The 22,276-nt window shown below is 40.2% G+C and overlaps 1 protein-coding gene across 5 annotated transcripts in view; it reads right to left on the reverse strand.

Moving 5' to 3' along the window:
* NPSR1 (neuropeptide S receptor 1) overlaps positions 1–22,276 on the reverse strand; it is a 233,563-nt gene that overhangs the window by 14,231 nt on the left and 197,056 nt on the right. For 3 of the 5 annotated variants that reach the window (XM_054496684.1, XM_054496682.1, XM_054496685.1), the window contains 2 exons: positions 19,024–19,110; positions 15,334–15,514 (listed from right to left, as the gene is read on the reverse strand). In XM_054496684.1, coding sequence (XP_054352659.1) covers positions 15,334–15,514; positions 19,024–19,110 — 268 coding nt within the window. Of the gene's footprint in view, positions 1–14,017; positions 14,433–15,333; positions 15,515–19,023; positions 19,111–22,276 lie in introns of those variants that run through there. The other 2 variants (XM_054496686.1, XM_054496683.1) reach the window with 1 other exon arrangement.

The following is a 22,276-nucleotide window of genomic DNA, read 5'->3' on the forward strand; positions in this document are numbered from 1 at the left end:
AAGGACATTAACTCATCCTTTTTTTATGGCTGCATAGTATTCTATGGTGTATATGTGCCACATTTTCTTTATCCAGTCTATTGATGGGCATTTGGGTTGGTTCCAAGTCTTTGCTATTGTGAACAGTGCTGCAATAAACAAATGTGTGCATGTGTTTTTATAGTAGAATGATTTATAATCCTTTGGGTATATACCCAGTAATGGGATTGCTGGGTCAAATGGTATTACCAGTTCTAGATCCTTGAGGAATCACCACACTGTCTTCCACAATGGTTGAACTAATTTACACTCCCACCAAAGTGTAAAAGCATTCCTATTTCTCTACATCCTCTCCAGCATCTGTTGTTTCCTGGCTTTTTAAGGACTGCCATTCTAACTGGCGTGAGATGGTATCTCATTGTGGTTTTGATTTGCATTTCTCTAATGACCAAATGATGATGAACTTTTTTCATACATTTGTTAGCTGCATAAATGTCTTATTTTGAGAAGTGTCTGTTCATATCCTTCACCCACTTTTTGATGGGGTTGTTTTTCCTTGTAAGTTTGTGTAAGTTCTTTGTAGAGTCTGGATATTAGCCCTTTGTCAGATGGATAGATTGCAAAAATTTTGTCCCATTCTGTAGGTTGCCTGTTCACTCTGATGTTAGTTTCTTTTGCTGTGCAGAAGCTCTTTAGTTTAATTAGATCCCATTTATCAATTTTGGCTTTTGTTGCCTTTGCTTTTGGTGTTTTAGTCATAAAGTCTTTGCCCATACCTATGTCCTAATGGTATTGCCTGGGTTTTTATGGTTTTAGGTCTTACATTTAAGTCTTTAATCCATCTTGAGTGAATTTTTGTATAAGGCGTAAGGAATGGCTCCACTTTCAGTTTTCTGCATATGGCTAGCCTGTTTCCCCAACACAATTTATTAAATAGGGAATCTTTTCGCATTGCTTTTTTCTGTCAGGTTTGTCAAAGATCAGATGGTTGTAGATGTGTGGCATTATTTCTGAGGCCTCTGTTCTGTTCCATAGGTCTACATATCTGTTTTGGTACCAGTACCATGCTGTTTTGGTTACTGTAGCCTTGTAGTATAGTTTGCAGTCAGGTAGCTTGATGCCTCCTTGCTGTAGTATCTTAATGTCATCATTGAATTTCACTGTAGAACATATGATGGTCTATATTTACAGTGACCATATAATTTATCACCCAAACTAGATAGTTTTGAGAGAGAAAGGAGGCTATATTAATAATTTTGCTGGGATAACAGGCAAAACCCTGGACTGTCTTGGATGCATTGGTGTGTATGGTCACCCCAGTTATATTGGACAATGCAGAAGGGCATACTTAGGAAAGAGAAATGGAATAAGGAATGTATTTGCAGTCTTGCAGAAATTTAACTAGTAAACTTTCTGACCCACATCAGAGCTCCCTGGGGATGAATTCTAACTTGTCCACTGATGTTCCCAAAAGTATCTACAGAGAAGCTGTATGAGTTAGGGTCCATCCAGGCAAGGAAAGAGAAACCACATTAGGTATTTTAGATAGAGAGACTCAATGCAGGGAATTGATCCCATGGCTATTGGAGGAATGAAAGAGCAGGAAGGAGGCGTAACATAGAGAGTCTAACTGCAGAAAGCTGCTAATATTCCTAAGACTGGAGGAACAAAAAATAAAGGGTAGAGTTATCCTAAGAGTTCAGAGGAGGCCCCAGGGCTGATGCTGGGATTCTGGGGGTGAGCTCCATGCAACGGAGGACAAATAGTGCCTGGAAGCTGCTAGTAACTGAGGAGATGGCAAGGCTAGGGCTTGGAGGAAGAACTGCCCACTGCCACCCCCCGACTCCCACTCCCGCAATTATGCTTTTGCTTGTTTCCAGTCTCCTGCCTATCTCCTTTTGGCAGACAGGAAGTCAATGATTGAGGTAGTCTGAGAAATTTGGTTTGCAAAGTACTCGCCCCACCATCAAGAGAAGTGAATAGAAGGGTGGCTTTGGAGCTGAGAAACAATAAGGAAACAAAGGGCGCAGGTGCAATGGTTGGCACTGGGGGAGTGCCTGTTGAAGAGGGAGCAGAATGCTCTTGCTGGAATTTCTGATCTCTGAGGATCACCACAGGCTTAAACTGAGCATGGGCTTAGGAGTTGAATGCAAATGAGTTAAGAACAAACTGTTAGGGATATCAGGGGTGGGTTATTCTTTTCCATTCCTGATGTCTTCTTTCACTGTGGAGATATCACATTCCCAATTCCTATTTGCCCTTCAGTCACTCTGATGAAAAGGAACGGCTGAACCATGCATCATGAATTTGCAGAGAATAAACCAAGCATGCTCAGCTCTGCCTTCCCCTTCTCTTGGGATTAGGCTGCTTACAGGAAGCTGATGTTCTCCTCTGCCCCTCCATGTGTAAATATTACCTGTGTGTTAATTAAGCTAATATTTATTGGTATCCACTCTATTTTGGGTGTGGTTCTGTCCTTGGGAATACAACATTGAATAAAACAAAGATCTTTGTCTCATGGGAGATATCAACAATAAAAATAGCCAATAAGCACATTGTACAGTATGTTAGAAAGCAACACATACTACTGCAAAAGAAAAATGCCGGATGGTCGGGCATCCAGATTGCTGGGCTGGCAGCTGCAGTATTAAACAATGTAGTCTGGGTGGGCCTCTCTTAGAAAGCACCATGTGTGCAAAGATCTGAGGAAAGCAAGGATGTTGGACAAGCAGATATCTGAGGGAAACATATTCTCAGAAGGGGAACTGCTCAAGTTCATGGGGAGGTGGCTCAGAGGCTCATTCTGACAAACGTGAGTGCTGTTTGTTGCTCAGACTCAGAACCCTGGCAAATGCCATCAACTTTGAGGTGAATCTTGTGTATTCTCTTCCTCAATTCAAGCAATCACCTGTCCCCAGTGTGAGTAGGGCATTGGGCTCTTGCCTCCAGCAGAGGCGGGTTTAATCACCAAGTGAACCTGTTGAGGTGTTTATTGCCTGGAACGAAGCCCCAGTCAGCATTGGCTATAAGTTAGCGCTTTCACTAGCTCTGCAAATGGATACAAACAGTCCCTTAGCTTGCCTGCCTCATCTGGCTCAGCTTTGTGTCCAAGAGAACAGTGTTACAGCAATGGCTCTCCATTGGCAAAGAAGGAGCATACTGCTTTTCTTTGAAGAAGCAGTCTTCAGTCTCCAAAGCATGGTCCAGAACTAGGATGGGGGTGGGGAGAGTGGGGAAGGAGGGGCCAAGTCTGAGAATCTTGGGGGTCTGTGAGGTCAAAACTCTTTTTATAACAGTACCAAAATGTTACTTGCCTTTTTCATTTTTGTTCTGTCATGTGTACAGTGGAATTTTCCAGAGGTTACATGGCATGTTATAATGCAACAGATTAAGTGCAGAGGCAGATTAAAATATTTTTTTTTCTAACTACATATTTGTGAAGACTGATTTTCCTTATATACTTCCATCAAAACAGCATATTGCAACAGATTGAATATAGAAGATATGAAAATCTGTCTTCTATTAAGTCAAACTTAAAAAGATTTGCATAAAGTTAAAACAATGTCACTTTTCTTAGTAAATTTTGTTGAAAATAGTTATTTTCATATAAAAGATATTTATGTTAATATAGTGAGTTTATTATTGTTATTTGTAAATGACTTATAAACAAATATTTTTTCAGTTTTAATTTTTAACACAAATGGATTATAAATATCCATGTAAATATCAATGTGTACAATACACGTAAGAAATCAGAAAGGACTTGTTCGGTCTTTTTGAGGCCAAAATATTTAAGAATGGCTGCTCTAGAGTGCTTTGATAAGGTATCACATCAGCATGTTGCTATAGCCCTCAAAACACCTCTGCAGAGGTGTCCTTCCTTGTTCCAAGACATCACATCAACACATGGCCATATTTCCCAACTTGGCTCTTGTTTGGGCATTTATATGCATGCATAACTACATGAGATTAAAGTCCATCTTTATGTGAAAAAAATGCATTTAATCTCTAGTGGAAAGAGGAAGAATTAGAGATGTCTTGAGTTTTACTAGCAGATATCTAGACGGTTAGAAGAAGTGATAAAGTTGGACTCAGGAGAACATTCGTGTTCCGGTTGGACCAGGGGAAACCACTTCGATGTAAGCAAAGGAGGTCTACACAGTTCCTGGCCATAAGGTACTTGAGCTCTGACCCCCTGGGATGCTCCTAAGTATCAGCCCACTGAAGAGTTGCACCAGAGCCACCTGGATGAATCGCCTGGGTGAGTTGCTATAAATACAGATTTCCATGTTCTACCCAGAACCTAGTAAGTCAGAATCTCTGGGGTTAGGGGTTCAGAAATCTGGATAAAAAATAAATTCCTTGAGTGATTCATGATGCAGCCAGGTTTGAGAACATTGAATTGGCCTACTTAAAGTCTGTCAGATAGTTATGATGATGTTTGAGTTACACCATTTGCCCCAGATAACTCTTCCAGTTGCCTACCATGGGCCCAAAGTCCCAAGCTTTGGTGATTAGTTCTTTGGAGTTAGGGCAGCAATATCTCCAGTGTTCCCTATGTAGAGGATGAATCCTCTCCTGAGGAACGCTGTGTTCAGCTGTGCTCTGGGGCTAACATCACCACATAGTGGGGTATTATACACTTGAGATCTCCACCCTGGGGGACAAGGAAGGGCAGAAAGAATGAAAACAAGCAGGAGGAGACTCTTTGGATGAATATTGAAGTGGGAAACCAGGAGCAAAAGCTTAAGGATTCCAGGTCCCCTCGGCAGGCAAGAAGAGAACAGAAGATGGATATTGATTTCTTCTGAACTGACTCACAAGGCTCTGTGGAGGAGCTAAGTCGTTTCTGCAGACTTTGAAAAATGTTGGCATCAATGTTCCTGCTATCACTGGATGCTAATGATAGATGATGGCTCTGAACACAGAGAAGGATCTTTCAGCTGTCTCTGCTGTTTTCTGTATGTAACAAAGACCCAGTTGATCACCTCCCTGTTTCTAGTCTGGCTCCCTTCTCTGCACTGCTTCCAAAATAAAGTGAACACTCTGAACCTGCCACCTAGAGCAAAAAAGAGACTCTGCCAGCCCCTCTCTGTACATCTCCTCCCTCTCCCCACAAAGATATTTCAATCTGGACTCTTATAAAAAGTGATTTCCTGCTTTGCTTTACAGTTTTATTACTGATATGGTTTGGATCTGTGTCCCCACCCAAATCTCATCCTGTAGCTCCCATAATTCCCACATGTTGTGGAAGGGACCCAGTGGGAGACGACTGAATCATGGGGATGGGTCTTTCCTATGCTGTTCTTGTGATAGTGAATGGGTCTTACAAGATCTGATGGTTTTAAAAACGGGAGTTTCTTTGCATAAGCTTGCTCTTTGACTGCTGCCATCCATGTAAGATGTGACTTGCTCCTCCTTGCCTTCTGCCATGATTGTGAAGCCTCCCCAGCCATGTGGAACTGTAAGTCCAATAAACCTCTTTCTTTTGTAAATTGCCCAGTCTTAGGTATGTCTTTATCAGCAGTGTGAAAAATGGACTAATACAATTACCTATGTGTGCATTGCTAAATATGATAATTTAATTTTGGTTAGTTTTGAATTTCAAATAAATGAGATCATATGGTATCTTTAATGTCTCTGTCTTTGACCTTTATATTATATTTTTAAAGTTTTTTTATGTTGCTGCAAGCATATGCAGTTTCTTCATTTTTTTGTTGCTGTAAAGTATTCCATTGTATGAATACACCAGAATTTATTTATCTGTTCTACTGCTAATAGGCATTTGTTTTGCCTCCAATTTGAGGCTCTTATAATTAGTGCTATTACAAATATTTTTCATATCTATTATGGTGCACATAATTTACACTTCTGTAGGGTGTGTACTCAGTGTGGAATTTCAAGGTCACAGGAAACACAAATCCTTAGTTTTACTAGTTTAAGGCACGTAATTTTCCAGAATAGTTGTACTAATTATTCTCCAGTTCACACAAGATAAGCATTTCTGATGCTCTACATCCTCACCAACATTTGATATTGTCAAAGGTTTTAAGTTATGCCAATATGCATACTCATATATCATTGTGATTTAATTTACTTTTCCTTGCTTTTTAATGAGATTAAACACCTTTTCATATGTTTTTTGTCCATTTGGATAACCTCTTTTCTGAAGTTAATTCTTGCTCATTTTTCTATGTCTTCTATTGTCTTTTAAAATCTTTTTCTTACTGATTTGCAGTAGTTTTTATATATTACAAATACTAGATCTTGGTCAATTATATATTTTGCAAATGTCATTTTCCATTCTGTAGCTTGTCTTTTCACATTTTTACTATACTTTGATGAACAGAAATTTCTAGTTTTAAGTAATTAAATGTATCAATATTTTCCTTCATGAGTACAGTGTTTTGTGTTTTGTCACATTATTTTTTCAACGTCGTATTGTCTTGTGAATTTAGGTCTATAATCCACCTGGAACCAATTTGACATATAATCCAGGAGATTTTCATTTAAACTTTCTCCCACATAAATGTCCAGTTTTTTATATAATTGAAAACAACACCCTTTCCTTACTGCTTTGCAATGTTACCACTGAAACAAATCGTTTACCTATATGTGGGCATGTTTCCCTGGACTCCTTTTCTATTCCATTTGCTAAGTTGTCTACTTTAGTGCCCATACCACAGCTTTCATTATTATTCTTTCATGATAAGTTTGATATGTGGTTAGTTAAGGTCTCCCATTTTTTTCCTTTTTAGTGAACAGTGTTGTGGCTATTTTTGGCCCTTTGCATCTCTGTATAAATTTTAGAGACATCTTACCAAGTTCTACCAAATTCCTCTTGGCATTCTACTGAATCTTCAGAGATCAATTTGAAAATTGATTATCTTAGGATATTCAGTTTCCGAACAATAGTCATGATATATTTCTGCATTTCATTAGTTTTTAGAATATATCTCAATAGTATTATAATTTCTCCATAGAGATTTACATACCTTTTATAAATTTACTCCTACGAATTTCATTTTTTAAGGCTATTGTAAATAACAAATGCAGGAGCTCATGGAACTTTACCCTAAAATATGGCTTCATGGTATTATAATATATTTTGAATTAAAGGCCTTTAGAGATCAACAGATGCTAGAAGAGATTTTCTCCCCTATCTACATAAAGACTGGACCCGTTTTCAGTTCTCTTACCAGGGAGAACAATTGTTTCTCCTCTCCCTCCTCCTGCCTCTCAATCATGAAGTTTCCTTATCTGCCTAATTCTAGACTTACCAAAGAAGAAAACAATGACTTCCGGTCCCTTCCCTGAGTTTTCATTAACTGAACCCGTATCACAAAAAGGAAGATGAAAGTCTATCAACAAACCTGGACAAACAAAAGTCTGCTCTGTGAGCCCAACAGACTCTGTCCTGGACCATCGTTTTCTTCAAGCCCACCAAATTCCTAAAAATCATTTATTATTCCCCTAAAATCATCCACACTTCCCCATCTCTCTTTCCCCTAAGAAGAAGGCTCTACAAGCATCTGTACCCAATGAAGTATTGGCCAATCTCTCCGATTTTCCCTGTGTGCATAGGAGTAATAAATTTGTATGTTTTTCTCTTATTTTTCTGCCTTTTTATGACTTGATTTTTCAGTGAAGCCTCCAAGGGCAAAAAGGAAGCTTTCCCTTCATTTCTACAAAACTTTAAAAATTAAAATTTTTATTTATTGCTGCTATGTGGAAATAATATTGATTTTTGTATTCTGCAACCTTATTAAACTTCTTGATTAATTCTAATAACTTATCTGTATATTATTTTGGATATTCAGCTATATATTTATATCTATATTGTCAGTTTTTATTATTTATTATGAATCCATATACCTTTTATCTTATTTTTTTTTCTTGTTTTACTGCATTGGCTAGGATCTCTTTCACTGTTGAATAGAAGTGATGATGCTGGCATTCTTCACTTATTCTTTATTTCAAAAGGAACATCTTCAAAGCTTCACCATTAAGTATAGGTTTCCTGTGGCTTTCTTGCAGGTAAACTTTAAGGTTTAAGAAATTGTCTTCTATCCCAAGTTTGTGAATATCTTTTACCATAATTGGAGGTCAAAAATTTTTATCAAACTTTTTTTTCTGCATCTGTTGAGTTAATATATTATTTTGTCCTGTAATCTATTAATGTAATGAGTTGAGTGATTTTCTAATAGTAAGCCAACATTGCATTCCTGGAATGAAACCAGTTTTGTCACATATGTTAGCCTTGTTATGTTTTGCTGAACTTGATTGGTAATTTTTTTTTGGAATTTTTGCACGTATTTTTGTGGCAAAATTGACTTGCAATTTTTTTCTTGTAATACCTTTGTAGCATTTGATATTGAGGTTTCTTTAGCCTCATAAATAATCTGAAAAGTCACACTTTTTCTATTTTACTGAAGACTATAAAATTAGTGTTGCTTTGTCCTTAAATTTTAGCAGAGCTCACCAATGAAGACATTCTCTTTCTTTAGCAGTTATGCTACTATTCTGATTTTGTTTCTTCTTGGGTCAATTATATGTTTTCCCATTTATCTATATTTTCAATTTGTTTTGACATAAGCTTGATCATAATATCCTTTTATTATCTTTTGATTGACTCTAGGATCTATAGTGATATTATTTAAAAAATACTGTTTATTCGTGCCTTCTCTCTTTTTCTTCCTTTGATCAGTCTCACCAGAGGTTTATTAATTTAATTTTTTTCAAGAACAGAATTTGATCTTTGTTGAGGCTTTTTATTATGTTTGTTTCTTATTTCATTAATTTTACTCCTATTCTTATTATTTTATTCTTTCTACTTCCCTTGAGTTTAATTTGGTAAATTTTTCTAACTTCATAAGATAGATAATTTGTTTATTGATTTTTAATCCTTCTCTTTTTTCTTTAAGTATTGTTTTATTTGTATCCCATATATTTAATACATAATATTTTCATTAGCATTCAGTACAATTGTTTTCTAATTTTCATATGCTTTCTTTTTTGGCAATAAGTTATTCGGAAGTGTATTTCCTAATTTCCAAACCTATCAGAAGTTTCTAGTTATCCTCTTACTCTTGAGTTCCTGCATAATTACAGCGTGATCAGAAAAACTAGACTATATGAATTCAATCTTGTGGAAGTGTTGAAGCTTGTTTTATGGCCTGGCATGTGGTCAGCTTTGGTAACTGCTTCATGTGTGCTTGAAAAAAATGTCTGTTCGGGGGTGGTCAGGTAAAGTGCTCTTTCTGTGTTACTCATGTTGTTCAAATTATCCAGATTGTTCCTGATTTTTGTCTGCTTTAATTACTGGCATTAAGTGTGATAAAATTCCCCATTATGGTTGTGAATTTTTTTATTTGTTTCACAGTTCTGACAACTTTTAAAAGTATATATTTGAGGCCAAGTTTTTAAATGCATGGAAATTCAGAATTATTACTTCATCTTATTAAACTAAAATGTTTATCATTACAAAGTGTCCCTGTTTAACTCTACTAATACTTTTTGCCTTAAAGTGTATTTTGTCTTTATTCATATAGCCTTACCAGCTTTCTTTTAGCTACAATTTCCATGGACTACATTGATCCATTCTTTGATTTTCAAACTTTCTGTATCCTTGTGTTTTAGGCATGTCTTTTGTAAACAGCAGACAGTTATTTATTTTTTAAAAAATCAGTCTGATAGTCTTTGATTATTAACTGGGGCATTTAATCTCTTTGCACTTACAATTACTAATAAGTTTGGATAAAAAAATCCACCATCTTCCTATGTGTTTTCTGTTTATCCCAGCTGTTTTATGTTCCTGTTTCTCTCTTTTCTTGCTTTCTTTCAAATTGAGTGACTTGTCACTTAGCTTTCCTTCTCTTTTAGTCTGAAAGATATACGTTTTTGCATTTCTATTATTTTAGTGATGACCCTGAAATTGTAACATTCATTCTTGGTGTATCAATGACTAATCTTAATCCACATTTTGCATGCAAGATAATTCAAGGAACTTGAAACTATTTAACTACATTTAGTCGCGTTTCGATTTCTATGCTATTGTTGTGTGTAAGAATTTTTTTTTTTTTTTTTTTAGGCGGAGTTTCCTTCTTGTTGCCCAGGCCAGAGTGCAATGGTGTGATCTTGGCTCACTACAACCTACTCCTCCCGGGTTTAAGCGATTATCCTGCCTCAGCCTCCCAAGCAGCTGAGATTACAGGTGGCCCACCACCATACCTGGCTAATTTTAGTATTTTTAGTACAGACGGGGTTTTAACATGTTGACTGGGCTGGTCTTGAACTCCTGACCTCAGGTGATCCACCCTCCTTGGCCTCCCAAAGTGCTGGGATTACAGGCGTGAGCCACCATGCCCGGCCGTGTAAAAATATTGAGTCACCTCCTTGGAACAGCTTTGGAGTCTTCGAGCAATCTGAAAACCATGAGACCAGATGATATAAGACTCCATCCACTTTAACATTCTGTAAGCCTGGAATTGCACTTTTAAAATGTTAACTGGACCAGCCTGTTGTGGGTAATGTATTCTTAAAATGCAATTGCAGAGAAATGAGGCATGGGTTTTTCATGTTTCCAAAAACACAGAGATTGGCACCTAAACAGTTACGGCCCTCTCCCTTCAATTAAATGCAATTGGAAAGCTTCAGGGAACACTAGTCGATCTGCACATAAGATGAGGTATATTCAAATGATGATGAAAACATTGGAGTTGCCAGCAGGTCTGTAGCTCACCTAAGATAATTCTAGAAGAGCAGAATCACTTTATTTCCTGCTAAAGATATTTTTTTTCCTTTTTTCTCTCAGACTCAGGCTTGCGGCCTTTTCTGATGGACACTGTGAATGCAGTTGGAAGAGGCAAGGTCATTTCTGTATATGAGTATACAGAATTTTCCAAATGAAGCTAGGAAGTTTAAGCTGCGTGTTGGGCTGATTTAAAAGGGCCACTTTTTTCTCATGATTATCCGCAAATGAAAGTCATTAAAAAGGTGTTATCATTTTCTGGGGGAAAAGGTGGCAGATGTTGCTTAGTGAAAGTAAACTTCAACTAAATTATATTCCACATGTACCCCGCAAGTAGAGAAGTTTTTACCATTCATATTTAATTTAGTTCAGTAAAGTAGAGACACTTATTTTCTATAGTATGGCTGAATATAGTAAGCACACCTACTCTGGCTCTCCTAAATTTTCTCCTGTCCCTGTTGCCATGCAGTAATATAACCATAGACTTTTTGACATCTTGGTGCAGGAAGTAAGCACCTTTATTTTAGGTATCATCCTGCTGGCTTCTCTGATTCCACATGGGCATCAAAGGCTACAAAGAGTAACGTCACAGCACTAAGCTTCTAATTTTCTCCAAGAGCTCAAACTGCATTTCTCAGTTGGGAAATGATATTTCTCTGCATTCATAGTGATAGACAGGGAAGTCACACCTCTAAAGGGCAAATGACTCAGCATTAAGTCACTGAGTCATTGGTCCCCTGGGGAAAGAATTCCAGAAGCTGTCAGTCTCTGGACACAATCTCAGAGACTCCTCCCTGTGTCTGGGAGGAACCACCAAGATCCTCTGCTCCAGCCTGATTTTGTCCCCATCTTGCAGATGAGAGTATCGATGCCCAGAGTTGTGAAATGATTTGTTCAAGCTCACAAGACTATTAATTACCAGTATTTTCTTTCTTTCTTTCTTTCTTTTTTTTTTTTTTGAGACGGATTCTTGCTCTCTCACCCAGGCTAGAGTGCAGTGGCGTGATCTCAGCTCACTGTAAGCTCTGCCTCCCGGGTTCATGCCATTCTCTTGCCTCAGCCTCCTGAGTAGCTGGGACTACAGGCGCCAGCCACCACGCCCGGCTAATCTTTTTGTATTTTTAGTAGAGACGGGATTTCACCGTGTGTTAGCCAGGATGGTCTCAATCTCCTGGCCTCATGATCTGCCCACCTCAGCCTCCCAAAGTGCTGGGATTACAGGCGTGAGCCACTGTGCCCGGCCAATTACCACTATTTTCATAATGCTTAAATCATGTTTCCCCAAGCTCAGCAAATACATGGAAATGACAATTCCAGAATCCATACCAATATAAAGCAAGTTTCATTTAAATGGTAGATTATCCTGCAGCAAACTGTACCGTTATCTTATTGATCTCCATTCTTCTCGGGAAATGAGAGAGACAGCATCACAACAACTAAAAAATCATGTTCACAGTTTCTACAGATCACAACGCTCCTCACTCCACTCTCTCCTTCACTTGGAGACTCTACTGATGGATGAGGTAGGCATGTAATGTATTTTGCAGACCAGACTTGACAAAGATTGAAAGCATCTGTCAAAAGAACCTGGTCCTCCTGTTTTGCCATGTAGGACATCTGCCAGATTTTGCTCTGTTAATTGGCTCCTGTGCAGGCAGCTATTTTAGCAACAGTTCCGTGGGTCTTCTGTGGCACGTCTTGATTTAAAGTGAAATGTTGAAAAGCATTTCTCAAATGCTCAAAGCTTCCAGGGTTGCTCAAGTTTAGCTGATTGGACAGAGAGAGAGGCAGCCTTCAAAACTGTTGTGCAGAGATAAAACTAGATTATTCAGGCTCCTCAAATTCAGAGACTAATTCTCTGAGAGATGGTGAGTGAGGAGTCTGATTTCCTCCTAAAGAGATACTTTCCCTAAGGTCAGACCAAATTGAAAAGAGTTTATGAAAAAAAAAAAAAGCCCATATGACCTTAAACACGCAGACTTTGAGTTGACACCGTAATGAGGAATGGAGTGCTATTAAAATATACTGAACAATTTAATGACTCCACTAGCAGTTGCCAAAACAAAAAAACAAAAAACAAAAAAAGATTTAAGCTCTGAATAATTCTGGGAAGGAGGATTTTGCCAAGGAGATTTTAATGTCAAGAATATACGTGAAGCTAAAATAAGGTGCTCACGTGCATCCCGGAGCCGGGGGTGGGATGTATATATGACCAAATGAAATTATTTCACTTCCACTTGTGGAAAAATCTGATGGGGGAGAAATTGACTAGAAAACATTTAGTCATATTTCACTTGGATTATGCTCATAAGTACCAAACTCCAGATCTGTCAAAATAAGCCCCACCAGCACTTCCCGGCCGAGGTGCTAGACAAAGGCTGCGACAGGCAAAAACGATAAAGAGCTTAGAGAAACATTAAGCCTGGAAAAGCTGCAGGAACCTAGCTCTTAACTAAAGAGAGGATTCAGGGATTTAAAAATGGGAAGACTTGTCTTTGAGGTGTGAGGAATGGAGCCCAGAGTGGCCCAAGTGTTAAATACAGAGTGAGAGGTCTTAGAAAGCCTCAAGGACAGGCCAGGCACGGTGGCTCATGCCTCTAATCCCAGCACTTTGGGAGGCCAAGGCGGTCAGATCACGAGGTCAGGAGATCGAGACCATCCTGGCTAACATGGTGAAACTCCGTCTCTACTAAAAATACAAAAAATTAGCTGGGCGTAGTGGTGGGCACCTGCGGTCGCAGCTACTCGGGAGGCTGAGGCAGGAGAATAGCATGAACTTGGGAGGTGGAGCTCGCAGTGAGCCAAGATCGTGCCACTGCACTCCAGCCTGGGCGACAGAGCGAGACTCTGTCAAAAAAAAAAAAAAAGGCCTCAAGGACATGTGTGTTCTAGGGACCAGCTCTCAGAGGCTGGAAGTCAGGGGCCCATGACTTTTTTAACACAACTTGTTTTCTATAAGAACCAGTATCCCTTCATTTCACCTTGTTCTGGAGGGCCAACAGCATGCTCTTTCCACAAATCATTTGTTGATGGAATAGGAGATGCACTTGGCTGCTGCCAGCACACCCATCTGAAAACCAAGGCTATCTGCAGAAGAGGTGCAAAGTGCCAATGCCTGGAAATGAATTTGTTGGCATTTCAAGGACAAACACTTTCTTGGCTACAAGCACTGAACCTCCAATCCAAAACTGGGGGAAAAGTATAGGCTTAATTAAGTCTTTTATTTTCTTCTATTGTAATGAGAATATTCATATATAACCCAGCTACCTTTGTCCCCTCTGCTTGCCTGTCTACTCACTGGCTCTAGGCCAGGACCCTGGACCACTGATGCCTGTGTTCACTGGGTTCAGGTGCTGGCCAGTGGGAAGGAGGGCTGGGAATGGTGGGGAGGGAAGGTGTTTCCTTCCTGGCTGGCATGAATAACTGGGGAGTTTGTGTCGGCCAATACTTAATGCAGTGCATGCACTCATTAGAACATTTGTCTTGTGCATCTCCCAAGTAATGACGAGGGTGGGGTGAAGTTGGCTCGGGTTCCATGCACATGCCCAAGCAGGTGACAAGGACCTGGGAGAGCTGATGGTGCTCAGCCTAGCACTGGCAGTGCCCTAGGGTCTAGATGAATTCTGGCTTGGACAGAATCTGCATCTCATGCCTCTCGGTTCTCTCCCGGAACGTCATTCTGGAATCCTGTGATCTTCGCTCCCTGGAGAAAGTCAAAATAAAGCAGGGAGGGAAATAATTTGGCCTAATGAAAAGGCAAGTAGACATGTGAAGAGACAATAATTATGAAAAATGTATTAAAGATCAGACAACTGTGCCAGGCACTTTACATGTAATACCCTGACCTTCATTCTCCATGACTCACAGCTCTCCTTCTCACTGGTCAGCACCAGAGCCCAGAGGACAGAGACATCACAGGCCAACAGGTAGACACTGCTATTAGCCCCGTTTTACAGATGAAGAAGTTGAGGTTTATAGATGTTAAATAACTTGCCCAAGGTCACATATCGCTACAAATAAGCAATGGCAAGATATAAACTTCAACCACTGGCATTAAGCCTAAGACTTAAATCGTTCTCCTCTTATATCTCCTATGGAATTCTCCACCTACCCTCTGTGGCTTATGCAGGAAAACAGCTGAAAAACAGCAGAAAAACAGAAGAATGACAATAACTGTGTGAGGGATTTAATTTCAGCTCTGCTAATTATTCATACAACCTCAATGATGTCATTAACCATGTGAGACTTACTTTGTTTATCTGTAAAATGGTAATAAGGCTCCATGTCCTATTATTGTCATAGAATTGTATTGAGGCAATTCATGTGAAGATGCTTTGAACAAAAGCAAGGTCTTCTAGATGTGTCATGATTAAGGCGGTTTCTATAGGAGATGTTGTGGTATAGGAAAAAGCACATCAGCTGTGGCCTGGGCCAGGGTTTGAATCAGCCATGTTAGTGGAATATTTCTGACTCTCAAGCCTCTCATCTATAAAAGGGGGATTCTGTAACCTGCTGGAGAGTTTGGACATGAGAAACCCACATGTTGGCGGAATCCCAGTGCAATGGCCATCAGTGTGTCTGACCCATGTAAGAGCTCCCCTTACCTGCAGGGGAAAGAGATGGAGCTGCTGAAGACACAGTAGATGAGGGGGTTGATGGCACTATTCAATGCTGGCAGATTCTGAATGATCACAGAGGCATGGAAACGCTCCTGGGTATCTGGAAGGAGGTTGAAATTGTCCAAAATGTCAAAGAGGAAGTATGGACTCCAACAGCAGATGAAGGCTGGGGGAGAAGAGAGCCATTAGCATCACAGCAGGTAGCAGTTGAGGGGTCTCTTTTGGTTGGTCCTAACTGGACTTTTACCTGTGAGGTTCTTTGGGACCTGGAATTTCTTAGAAATATTGGAGTTTGATGCTGTTTGGAGCATTGATGTCATATTCATTTAAACACATGCACATATACATATGGACACATCTTACAGACATGTTCCTAAAAGTGAGCAAAGGTCATAGAGCTTCTCTATCCATAACGAAGGGTCAAATTTCTACTGCTGTGGATTCTTTATAGAAACCCCAGGAACAAGTGATTATGGCCATAGCCTCTCATCAAACACAGGGATCAGGAAAAAAACAGCAAAATACTTTGAAGACTCTCTAGGAAAAGACAGAAGAACAGGAAGCATTTTGACCACATAGTGACTACTGGTTTTAGGTTATGTCAGGGAGAAGAGGTGATCACAATATTTTCTAAGCACACCCCAGTTTAATGACAGTGTTCTCTTTCATCCCTAAGCTGGCCTCTCCAGAAAACACCCACACTATACCCTTCTCTAAATCCATAGTTATGTGTGAGACACCAGTTTATTTGGCTCCAAATTCTCAAAAGAAATGGATGAAAGGTGGGGATTCAGGTGTGACGGTTAATTTTGAGACTACTTGACTGGGCTGCGGAGTGCTCAGATATTCCGTTAAACACTATTCCGGCTGCATATGAAGACGTTTCTGGAGGAGAGTAACATTTGATCTAGTAGAGTAAGAAAAGCAGATTGCCCTCCCCTGTTTGTGGGCCGCATCCAATCTGCTGAAGGCCTGAGTCATAGAAAAAGGTTAAGTAAAAGAAGATTCACTCTGCTTGCCTGTCTTCGAGCTAGGACATTGGTCTTCTCCTGCCTTCACACTTGGAATCAAACTGAAATGTACACCATCCACTCTCCCGGTTTTCAGGCCTTTGGACTCAGACTTGGACTAGAATCTACACCATTGGCTTTCCTGGGTCTCCAGCTTCCAACTGCACAGCTTGGGAATTCTCAGCCTCGGTAATCACTTGAGCCAATTCCTTCTAATAAATCTCTCTCTGTCTCTCTCTAATTTTCCTCTGGAGAGCACAGACTATGACACAGAGCTAAACACTCATAAGTTGACTTGAAACACATGCATCTCTCATTTTCTCACCATAAATTCTCCACTCTCCTTCTCCCACTTTCTCATCCACATAATTTTTTCTCAGAGTAGAAGTTTGGCTTCCTCGGCTGTCTGCATGCAGGGACAAGCTTTCCGCCATAACTCTGTAATGCAGATTCTGTAACTTGTGGGGAATTTTGGAATGATAAACTGACTCATGGTTCCGCTCTCGACCCTAGACCTTGGCAATGTATTAAAGAGGAGCAATTCAAACACAAAACCCACTAAGTGTTCTGGATCCTGGTTAATTAACCCAAACACTGGCCCTGAACAGTATTTGGGGCACTAAGAGGACAAATGGTCTTGTGTGCTTGGGTGTTTGCATGTGTGTGTAAGTCGGGTTGGAGGATTCTGGTTTTCACAGGGATACCAGTCCTCTGGCGTGGTACACGCAGCCCAGCCAGCAAAGGTTTGTATCTACTTTGAATGCCCATTCATGTAGAGGAGAACCCTCTGTATAGTTATCCCAGTCTAGAAACCTGACTTTGTTTTACACATAAACACAGATATTTTAAATAAATATTGAAATTTGTAGAAATGCAATTCTGTTGTAAATGGAGGAAAGATTACTTTGTTTAATTCAAAATTTTACAAGGATTTTTTCTTTTTGCCGGCTCAGAAAATCAAGTCACTGACAGTAATACCGCTTACATTTTTTTATGTCTCCATGAAAATACACTTGTATTGGTTTTCAATTATGTCAAGGTGTAGGTGTGACTGCTTCATGATTCTTCTAGTGTAGCTGTGCTTATGTTTTTACACATTAAAATTGGTACAAATTTTAATTAATAAAAATAGTATTGTTTTATTTTAGATTATTTTCTTATTCCTCTTTTATATTATTTTTTGGGCAATATATTAATGTTTTAATTATCATGGTAGGTAGTATAAGTAGGCATTTTATTTCAAAGTGGGAAAGGGACATTACAAAGTGTTTGCTATAGAAAGGGCCCTTTTGGTCTGATAAGGCTGTCAATATTTGCTGACCCTCTAGAGGGTGTCCCTGCTTGCTGACTGAAGGGATCCCACAGGGCCTTGGAGTATGGTTGCTGATGACAAAGGGCTATGCTGGCTCTGGGACACACTTGTAAACATACATTTTCCAACTCCACATCCAGGGAACGTGCATCTGTGGTTCTGACTATCTGAGAAGACAGAGGAGTCTTTGATCTACTTCAGAAGCCTCTGAGAAAGTTTTTGAGCCCTGGTGGGTTGTATATGTTTTATCCCAGTTCCGCCTGCAGTGTTGTTTTGTGCCTACGTCCTGCTGGCTGAGTCATGCTGCGTGTGGTCTGTTTGGCATTTTGCAGTTGTGTTTCAGAAAGGTGAGAAGACTGTTCTGGTGCTTTGACATGCAGCTAATGGGAGATCTATGCTTCCTCGGAGCTTCAAGAGCTGCCAGAGAGGCAAGGAGGGGGTATTTAAGCTAAATAAAAAAGAATATACACAAATCCCTTTCCTTCTTGCATAGTTTCGTTCATTCATTCATTCATTCATTCATTCATTCGACAAATATTAATTGAGCAGTGTGTAGGAGACCCTATTTTAGGTCTTGGTGATAATATAAGTAACACAAAAGCCAAAGTCATTGCCCTCATAGCTTTATTACTCTAACAGGGGAGACAGACTATAAGAAAATCAATCTATATCCTATAGTGTGAGGTGGAACCAAGAAGAAAAATAAGGCAGAGTAGACTAGAAAAAGGATATTTAAAAAGACTTATCAAGGAGCCCTCAGGGAGGTGGCATTGTTGGGGAACAAATGAGGTTAGGAAGTAAGCCAGGGCACCACCGGAGAGCAGAGTATTTCAGACAGGAAATAGTACAAGGTAACTTTATAAGTCTTAAGAGTAGAGACAAAGGAAAAGGAAAGGGCAGAAGACAGGAGGATGGAAGGGCAGGTAAGGTGCCATAAGGGAGAAATTTGTAGTGGACCTAACATTAAATATTCAGATAAGGTGGAAAGCCACTTCTATCTTCTTTTTCCTTGTGAACCCCAGCCCTGGGGAAGAGTGTATCTTAAAGGAAGTGACAGAGTTAGCTGGTGATGTGAGCATCCACTTCAGCTAGTTAGATCCTAATCAGATTTTCTCCAAATTATTCAACCCATAGCCTTGACAGGCAGCTGTATTCATAAGGAGAGGAATTAGGAACCAAATGTCAGCCCTTGAAGGAAACATGAATGGGCTGAAGAGTTTCACACATTCCTTTCCAAGCAGACCGATGTAGAAGTTCCTGTTGGCAAATTCCTTTCTGCCACCAGGTCCCAGGAGCAAACTTGCTTTTGGGATGTTCATACCACTTTACAGCTCAAGGAGGGACATTGCTTACCAAGAATGATGATGATGCTATACTTGATAGCCTTGATTTTTGCCTTTGAGATGAGCCCTCGGTTATAGCTGCTGCACAGTTTCCCATCTGTAGATACAAGAGGGGAATAATAAGATGAAGTGTTCAAGATGTGACAGTTTCTGTTTCTGCCAATAAGAACATTAAAGGTTAGACTCCAGTTTTCACTTATATCCTGTGCATTCATGCCCAGATGTCCTTCCTTGGAAATTTTTAGATTAAAGATGGTTCTTGGCTGGTTTCTGGAGAATGCTCAGTTTACACCTTAATATTATATGCAAATGGTATGGAATGCTCAGACCCTCTCAAGAGACTTGGTCAGATGGCCTGAACAGCTGTAGCTGAAATTAGACCATGTGACCATGCAGGAGCTGAGGCCTTCCCTGAGGAGCGCTACTCTCTGAGCCCTGGCTATGCTAAGACACTCATGCGGCGACTTTAGCAACCTAGGCAAAGTTGCTTTCTAAAATGGTTGCCCCAGACAAATACATTAGTCAAAAAAACAAAACAAAACAAAACACTCTCAAGAAAACCTCAAGCCAGGGGTATCAGAACTCTCCAAAATAGGAGCTTGGATATACATTTTTTTCATATGTGGGCTGTTGTCTGATGGTGAACACTGAGGGGTGAATATAAGAATCTACTAGAATACAAGCTTGATGAGGACAGGGGTTTTGTTTTTTGCACTCCTGTAGCCTGTACACATATTCAATGACTAACACAAATATGTTGAATGAATCAATAACCACCTCTCATTAGTCAAGCAGTGGTAAAACAAAGAGATGGGATTAGGCTAAGCAGGATCAAGTGCAATAGGCCTTAGTTAAAGTAGTGATTACCTGTAAATTTGGGGATAAAAATGTCAGCTGTGGTGTCCCTTTCCTCATGGAAGAGTTTTTACTGTCAGGGCTTCCACCAGCCCATATGCCACCTTTGTGAAGTTTCGGAAAAAGGGCCCTTGCTCTGATAAGCACAGGCCTGCGTAGAGCACACACTCAGTGAGGGAAATATGAAGAGAATGCCAGCCCCACACACCTCTCAGCCAGGAGCCACCCAGTGGGGCTCAATGGGCACAACCCTAGTGGTGGCCCTGGTCAGAGGCCCACTTAGTGCGTCAAAGTCACATGGAGTAGGGCAGTTGTGCACTAGAAAGGCAAACTGCTGTGCTCCATTGTCTTCACTGCACTGCCCAGCTCTCACATTTGAAATTTATTTTAATGCCCATGGAAACCAGTCAGATGTTTACCTTTGCAATATTCATTCAATCCCACCTCCAATCTGATCTAGCCCAACCCCACAAGTATAGCACATCGGCTAAGAGATAAGGGCTGACTAGAAGGGCTGAAATATAGTACTTGTTCTCTAAGAATTTTCAATCCAGGATGAAAGATCACACACTCTCCATAAAACTGGTTGAGATGAGCGAGATACTGCTATGGTTTGAATGTCCCTGTGAAAACTCATGTGTAAATTTAATTGTCATAACAGTATTGGGAGGTGGAGCCTTTGAGAGGTGATTAGGCCACCAGGGCTTGGCCCTTATGAATGGATTATTGCTATTATTGTGTTATTGTGGAAGTGGGCTTCTGATGGAATGGACGAGTTTGGCTTGACTTTCTCTTTGTCTTGTGTGCTCGCTTTCGGCCTCTTTTTTCTGCCATGGGATGACCTTTGCCAGTTGCAAGTGCCCTGCTCTTGGATTTCCCAGCCTCTAGAACCATAAGCCAAATAAATCTCTTTTTAAAAAAAATAAATTTCCCAGTCTGTGGTATTCTGTTATAGCAGCAGAAAATGGACTAAGACAGATAGAAACCAACTGTGGACAGAGGAGAGACCCATCCTTCCACCACTGTGCTGGGGAGGCTGTGTGGGAGATGCAGAGAGCATCAAGTGAACCCAAATGACATAAGAAGGATTCCAAGACAAAGGCGGGGTGCAGCGTGGGATTAGGAGAGGTGGGAGGCAGAGAGTGAACATCCTCAGCCAAGACATGGAACAAGAAAATGTAGGATGCGTTTTAACCACAGTGAGTCATATTGCTTGGCTGTAGCCTACAAATGCGTGGGGTTTGAGAGTGGAGAAGAGAACTGAAGGCAAACTGGGGAGGACTTGAATGTCTTTCTGAGGAGCTTGAGCTGAACTCCTGAGGTGGCCACAGGCCATTGAAGTTTCTGAGTGCTTTTGCAGTGTGAACATTTACTCATTGCAGAGGACAAATGATTTTCAAGAGTAACAGGAATAGGGGCTCTTTAGGTACGAAGAAAAAATGCTAATTATAATTAATTCATATTTCTTAAAACATACCCTGTAAGGCCACTCCTAAATACTATTAGGGTCTTCAAATTATTCTGTGCATTTCATGGGACCACGAAACCTCAGCCTTGTAAGAAAGCAAATGCTTCAGAACATTTAGAGCAGTGATTCTCCATTGGGGGTGATCTTGCTTTACAGGGAACTTTTGGCAAAGTCTGGACACATTTTTAATTGTCACAATTGTGTGTGCATGTGTGCTACTGGCGTCTAGTGGGCAGAAACCAGGAATGTTGCTAAACATCCTTCAATGCACAGGGCAGCCTCCACAACAAAGAATTATCCAGTCCAAAATGCCAAAGGTGTCAAAGTTGAGAAACCTTGATTTCTAGGATGGGATCTTGGGAAGGACACAGGCTTTAAGATCAGACTGGAATGCATCCTCTGTCTCTACCAATTACTAAAACTTTGTAACCTTAGGCAAATTGTCTAAAGTTCCCGGCTTCAGTTACCCCATTTAAAAACTGAGATGTAGAATACCTAACTCACAGTTACTTTGAAGATTAACATAAAATAATATATTCAAGGAACCAAGCCCCATGCTGGGATGTTGGATGTCTTATCAGTTGAGATGAATGCAGTTTTAACAGTATTTCAGGTGGAAGGTGAGCCATCTTTATGGAAGTGAACAGAAGGTATTATTACATTTGATTGTCTATTATACAAGGTTGTTATCTGTGTAAGAATTATGTACAGCAGAAAATGATCTGGGTGAGATTATACCCATGGGGGGCAAGTAAAGAAGACAGCAGACCAAATTATATTCTTTCAAAGCGTCCCCACTGGCTGTTCCTAGGCAACAGCTGGCCCCTAAACAGTATGGCTCTGAAGACTAAGTTGGTCTTTCAGAAAAGTTTTCGAGAATGACATTTGCGCTCTGAAATCCCTTTAAAATGGAAACCCGCAGTGCTTCCCACAGGGCAAC

This window comes from Pongo pygmaeus, chromosome 6 (assembly GCF_028885625.2).
Source record: "Pongo pygmaeus isolate AG05252 chromosome 6, NHGRI_mPonPyg2-v2.0_pri, whole genome shotgun sequence".
Lineage (NCBI taxonomy): Eukaryota > Metazoa > Chordata > Mammalia > Primates > Hominidae > Pongo > Pongo pygmaeus.